Here is a 7,079-nt window from a genome sequence, read left to right as displayed (position 1 = left end):
ATACTTGATATCTGTCGGTGTTTTCTTAAGTTTCCCGCTGAGGATCTCCTTGGTTTTACTTGCTTTCGTATTTTCCGAAGTGTTAGCTTAGTTTAGATTTCACGCTGTACTGTTATGAGTTTAGTTTTAATCGAAGTTGTTTCGTTTTCATCATGGTGTTTACTGCTTACATAGTTAAATTTTCATTCTTGTCTGAAATTCACTTGACCCAGTAGTTAAATTTCTCTTGAGCAAGTATATAGTTACGTTTCTGTCTAAGTTAAAATCAGTAGTTAAAAACTCCCGAAGTTAGAGCGTGGCAGCAGCCAACCCCCCCCCCCCCCCCCTCTGTTCACTACTCACACACTCGATACACTAGCTTCTTTGTGGGATCGACCCCGAACTTGCCGCTTTACTGTTAAAGTAGTGCAAAATTGGGAGTTATAAATTACTTTGGTAGGAATCGAGTGAGAGCGAGATTGCATTGATCAAGTGGCAACGACATTTGCTAACTGATCCAACCGGTTCAGTTAGCTTCCATATAACTTAATCCATTTACGCAACCTCCCGTTCGAGGCCTTCCATGGCTGCTCATAATATTCCAATATAAGCTTATAATAAATTGTGGGTTCAATTTAATTAGTAAATTGCTAATTGGGTGAGGTCATATCCAAAACCTTCCATAGATCCCTGACTGGGCCAGATATGAACTTAATATAAATAGGAGAATAAATGAGACATAAAAAAATAATTAATTTCTTTATAGAATTTCGTCCCTTTTCTCTCCACAGAAGGAGACGTTTTCCTTCAGCTCTCCTCCGTGGGAATTTCTATCTTCATTATTCGAGTCCTATTATTTTGATAAGATCAGCCCACCCTGATATCGAGATACAGTTCGGGAACCAGTCAAAATCGGTAACTCTAAACCGTAGAAATCATGTTTTAGGATTTACTTTCTTTAAGCACGAATTATTTGCGTTCTAGCATGCAATTATCTGTTTACCATGTGAATTGATTAATCTCACAATCGGTCAAATAGATCTTTATCTGATTTATTTGTTTTGTACATGTCTTCCGCTGTGCAAGGGGCACCAAACCCCAACAATTGGTATCAGAGCCAATTTTTGGTTCTGATTATGTGGATTAGTTTCATAGTGAATTCCTTGAAGGCCAGATTTCAATTACATATGCGATGGTTTTATCAAATTTGCGTGAATTTTTTGTGGCCTGTTCAAGAATCAATCGATTCTTATTATTATTCGCATGTTTTTGTACAAATAAATATGTAATGATGACGTGTTTGTTTTGATTAATTATATACGTGTGCAATTGTGAATGATTGCATGTATATTGGCCCTTGAATTGATCACTCGTATTCCATGGGCTGAAAAATGTGAAAAATGGAGAATGAAATCGATAAATCCCCCTCAAGATGCCTAACTAATTACATTTGATTTTTCTAATTTCATCTTGACAACAAACATCAAACTACATAAGAAACATAAAAATGATGCATCAAACTACAAAACTAATTCACCCAAATTCCACGCAGGTTGAGGACTTGAGGTGGAGCAGCTTCTTCTCTTTCTGTTTGAAGATGGACTCGATCTTTTTCATGTACTCATCTATCACTTTCTGCAAATCAGCAGATAGTTCCTTCACATTATCCTTTGAGAGCTTCTTCTCCTTCTCAAGCTTTTCATAAGATTTGATGGCATCTCTTCTGATATTCCTTATGGCAACCTTGCCTTCTTCAGCCTGCTTAGCCACAACCTTTGACAACTCCTTTCTCCTGTCTGATGTGAGTTGAGGCATAGACAACCTAATACCATCTCCATCATTATTTGGAGTCATGCCAAGGAGCAGCTTCTGATTGATCATCTATCAAAAATTGATCTCAACTCCTCTTCGGCAGAAACTCCATCTTGAGCATCCAACTATAATGCATACTCCTCAATAAATTCTATACTAACTCCATGTTAAGGAAAGATCCAACTTGATCAATTGCAAACCATAGCTTTGCTGGAATTAGAGTTGCTGCAACAACTACAGATGCAACATAAAAATCTCCACTCCACCATGTTCCACAACACCAAAGCCCGTAGTCCTCCAATCACCAAGAGAGTAGAATAACTTGGATGGAATACACAAGAATGAAATTGGTTTCCGTCAGAATTGAGCTCATGTATGCACTCTCCCGAGGCTAATGACCAAACTTTAATGCTACATGCACCTGAATATGTTTCCAGAAGAGCATGGCAAACTAATGCTGCTACAGAAGATTCAAATCCTACGATTGATTCTGAAAATCCTGTGGTTGGTGCTGGTTCTGGGAGTGAGAAGCACGATGAAAAAGTTACAACCAGTGCTAGAGAATTCTCCAACTCATCAACAATCATCATCTCAACAACACCAAATCCACTCCACACCAACTCATCAACAATCATCATCTTAACAACACCAAATCCACTCCACAAAGATCTGCAATTCAACAACATAGACACCAACACCAAATAGCCTTTCCTCCTCAACCAAACATGCACGAACCGAACCGAACAATACAACATACAACCGAACAATCCAACAAACAAATCCAACCGAACAATCGGTGAACAACAGAACAAACATCCGACATACAATCGGAAAACTAGAGACAAATCTGAAAACATATTCAGATTCAACAACAAATTTGAGAAAACATATTCTCAAAACGAAAACACTCAACCGAATACAATCGGAGAGTTAAAACTTGGATCATACAAATCGGAGCATACAACTCCATACTTCAACATACTACACCAAACCTGAACAATCGGAATTGAAAAAAAAACAAAAAATTCAATTGAGATCAGAGGATATAGAAATCACCGATCTGGAGTACATCGGCGGTGCGAAATCTCCATAGACTTGCGGATTGTGTAATTCTGAAGCAACGAGGAGTAAATGGAGGCGTCGGAGTTGAGATAATCATCCGGCGAATATGAGAGGAACAGATTGCTCCGAGAGAAACCAACCGGCGAAGCATCGGTGGTGGCGAGGGCGGAAAATGAGCTCGATCTGGAGCGCATCAACGGTGATGAGAACATCACTCTACACCGCCAGCCACTGATATTATCGCTTCTCCAATTCATTGGCGACGAGATCCGCCATTGACGACTGATTCACGACGATCTCAAGCTCTCAATTGAGCAACCGCCGTTAATTGAAAAAAAAAAGAGAAGAGATAGAGGTAATCATAGGCGCGCATCGGATTTCTGTTATGATACCATGTGAAAAATGGAGAATGAAATCGATAAATCTCCATTGAAGGAGAATGAAAGAAATGAAGGCAAAAAGAAGATGGAAACCGTTGACGGATGGAAAGGAGATAAAAGAAGAGTTTTTCATTAATGGACTATATTTTGGAAAAGTTAACCACATTTTACACTAAAATGCCTTATATATAGGATAAGTAAAAGGCTAACTAACTAATAAAATGCCTAACTAATTACATTTGATTTTTCTAATTTCAACAAAAAACAACCCATTCGCTTCGGCTCCGGAATTAAATCAAATCGTTGCTCTGGTTGATCATGGAAGCAGCGACGGAGTAGCCGCAGCCACAGGCACGGCGCGCCGGCAGCAATGGCGGTCCTAGTGGGAGCCCTTCGGGGTGGTTCCCGGGCTCGAAGGACAGCGCCCCTTCGTGAGCAACCGGCGTCGGAGCAGGCCGGGAGTCCTCCCGAGACAGCAGTTTTCCGGCGGAGACAGCTTTTCGAGTGGGAGCCCATCTTGGGCAGTTTCCGGGCACGAAGCTGCGAAGGCGACATCGCAACAGCGACGACGCAGAAACAGCAGCATCGCCGGAAAGGATACAGCAGCAGCGGCTGTGGTTCAGTGGGAGTACGATGAAACAAGATTAGGGTTTCCCTATGCGTGACGTTCTTTGTCTTGTCTCATGACTTCGCCTTCCAAAAATAATTACGATTTACTAACTCTTGGAGTTCATTTTGGAAAGTATTCAAGACTATTTTGGAAATTAGATTTGAATATATCTTGTGAATTTTATATATTATATAAGATTTAATTATGAATTAAATCATGGATTAATTATAGATTTTATCCTTATTTTAATGAATTTGTAGGGATTTAATTCCTAAATGAATTCTAGTTAAATTTGGGTAATGACAATATAATTTTAACCTATATCCTATGTATTAATGTGGATTTATCCCTAGAAATCCTAGATGGATTTAGATAATGATAATATTATTTTATTCGTATCCTATGAGTTTATATGAATTTATTCATAGATAAATTCTAGATGGATTTGGATAGTGATAATATAATATTTTATTCATATCTTATAGATTTATATGGATTTGTTCCTAGATAAATCTTGGATAGATTGAATAATTATAATATAATATTATCTTATTCTATGTATTTATATGGATTTATTCCAAGATAAATCCTAAATGAATTAGGATAAACATTTATATTAATTTATTTTATCCTATGGATATGAATAGATTTAATTCTATTAAGACAAATTCTAGGTGGATTAAAATAAGTATTAATTCAAGTTATCCTTATCTTTTGGATTTATGTCCTAGATAGATTAGGATGTTAATGATATATAAGAAAATTCTTATTTAATTGGATTTAGATAAATTTATTTATCTAATAAATCCTAAGTAATGTTTGATATATTCTGGATGTCTATTCTAAATAGAATTAAGATTTGTATGTATCTTGGTTGATAGGATTTTATTTTTATCTTATGGATTATGATCGAACTGTTTCTATCCGGTAATATCCTAGTACGATTTAAATAATGATAATCCTAGATCAATGTTATCTTGAATTGTAGGATTTGATTTTATTGAAATGAAATCTAGAATAATCCTACGTGGATTTAAAAAAAATTAACTCCTATATAAGGGAGGAAATTACAAATAAATTCCTATATTATTTAGATAGTTAACTCTATCTTGATAGATCCTAAATGAATTTGGTTGATTATTATCCAAGATAAAACTTAATTATTTATTTGTTTCTCCCTTTACAAGATTAAATAATTGTATTTAATTATCTGTTTATTTGGTATTTATCTATTTTAAGTGGATTATCTTCTTTATTTGCTTATGTGATAATTATGCAAAAAACATATAAAAATATCAAAGTGATAATTACAACAAGTGTGTTGTATACGGTCTCCATCGATTGGTTTGCAAATTTATGAAGCCAGTTTCTAATATTATCGCCACCCATGTTGTGGGGACAACTTGGTTTTATGAGATAAATTGGTTTTGTTATCAGCACATGAGCATTGTTATGTGAGTGTGTTGTAGAAACAATATTCTGTAATGCTAAATCTGATGGTCGTGCTTAGGAAAAATTTTGCGGCCATGCCGTGCTGCGGTCTCTGGACTATTCGTCGATGTTGGGACCAGAAAAAATGCTAAAATTTTAATGCGTATTGACCTCTGCTTGAGGGTACAAAATTTTAATTTTATAGTTGCAAGATTCATAATTGTTTTGTGGTTATTTGCGATTATGTATTGAGCATAGTATGTGATAATAGGTTTATTTGCCAAATCTTCATTATGTCATTCAATTTTTGTCTATGATCCTCAAAGAAAGTAAACTCGAATGCCATAATTATGTAGACCGGAAACAAAAATGGATAAGATTTCATCGCTAAAAACATGGAGTTTATACTCAATGATTTATGTCCTCCATTTCCTCGACATAATTCCATGAAGAATGTTCGAGAATGCATTATGCATGTACTTGACAAGTTGTTTGAGGAATAAGGTCAAGCTATTTCCCTTTAAGTAGCACGGCAAGTCTTGGTTAATGACGATGAAAGATGGATATCAATAGAATCTGTCAAGATGATTCGATTGGAATATCCTAGAGTGACAGAATGTTTTGAGGATCTTTTGATCACTCAACATTGAGGATCTGTTGATCACTCAAATAGTTTCTGACACAAGTCATTGCCTAAAGTTATGACTACAAGAAGGTTTAACTGAAAAGTAGAATATCTTTAGAATAATAGTCGTTTTGTTACTGTAAGAGGAAAGTAACATGATAGATGATGAATTCATAAAGGCTGCAGTTTTCCTAAGTCCTAATTCATTTGAACAAAAGACTAGATATGGAAATCGGGGAGCCTGAATTGTAATCAATGTTTGTTTAAAAGCGAAGTGAAGATGCTTTGTAAGCTGGATTGACCTCTTTTAGAGAAGGAAAATGACTTACATGACAATGCAACTTCTAAGTAAGAGATATGTAAGAAAAAATCGAAGTCTTTCTAAGACAAGTTTGATTACCTGATGAGTTGTACTCATAAAAATCTTATCATTGATGGGATAAGCGTTAGATACAATGAGATGCACCATAAAGAAACTACCAACATTAGTACCTTCTACAAAATACGAGTTGTGGACTAGAGCAACTCTAGTCTAGCACACCTCAAGGTGTAATGTTGTTCCAACACGTGTTGGAAAGCTGTCCAATTAATTGGAGTTGAGAACTGAGGTATGCTTTAAGGTTGTCCCAAATTATGTAAGGTTATAAGTTCTGTAATCTTCAAAGATAGATTTTTTGTATGAAGATCAAGAGATGAACTACAAGCCTAACAGGGTGATAACTCTCAAGATAAAGAGAGAAATATAGAATTTTCCATTTTGCCAAGAAGTCATACCATTAGAAACTTTTGCACTAATAAAATCAACTTCAATACCTAAGATTGTGAGAACCATGTCATAGTGGGAGCTTTCCTGTGGAACACAACAAGTTCATGGGTCTAAGAGTCTCGTAAGACTCAGTCTTAGATTAACTTGAACATAATCCTTTTAACTACAATGTAGCATTGATTAATTTGGATAATCATCTTTGAAAAGGTGATAGATTCCATATTACAATCTAAGATAGACAACATGTTTTACAACACTTGCAATACTACCTACAGGTTGTGTCAGTCAGTGGGAGCAAGTATCTTTGCAAGTGTAAATGTGGATCTCAAATGGCTAGACAATGACAATGGGTTATGCTTAAAGAGAATTATCTTCTCGCTCTCATTGTGCCAAGATTTACTCGATCCTATTGTC

General features: G+C 35.9%; 1 protein-coding gene across 1 annotated transcript; it reads right to left on the bottom strand.

Moving 5' to 3' along the window:
* Positions 1-1,318: 1,318 nt before the first annotated feature.
* LOC121805675 (ribosome-recycling factor, chloroplastic-like) lies at positions 1,319-3,365 on the bottom strand. The gene has a single exon (XM_042205622.1). The coding sequence runs from the start codon at positions 1,858-1,860 to the stop codon at positions 1,513-1,515; it is 348 nt and encodes a 115-aa protein (XP_042061556.1). The 5' UTR covers positions 1,861-3,365; the 3' UTR covers positions 1,319-1,512.
* Between the last annotated feature and the right edge of the window lie 3,714 nt (positions 3,366-7,079).

The sequence above is a fragment of the Salvia splendens genome, chromosome 5, assembly GCF_004379255.2.
Source record: "Salvia splendens isolate huo1 chromosome 5, SspV2, whole genome shotgun sequence".
NCBI classification, from domain to species: Eukaryota; Viridiplantae; Streptophyta; class Magnoliopsida; order Lamiales; family Lamiaceae; genus Salvia; species Salvia splendens.
Note: the sequence above shows the minus strand (reverse complement) of the source record. Positions and strands in the feature narration are given on the sequence as shown.

Excerpts from the sequence above, each read along its gene's own strand:
- LOC121805675 (XM_042205622.1), bottom strand. The coding sequence starts at position 1,860 with ATGATCAATCAGAAGCTGCTCCTTGGCATGACTCCAAATAATGATGGA.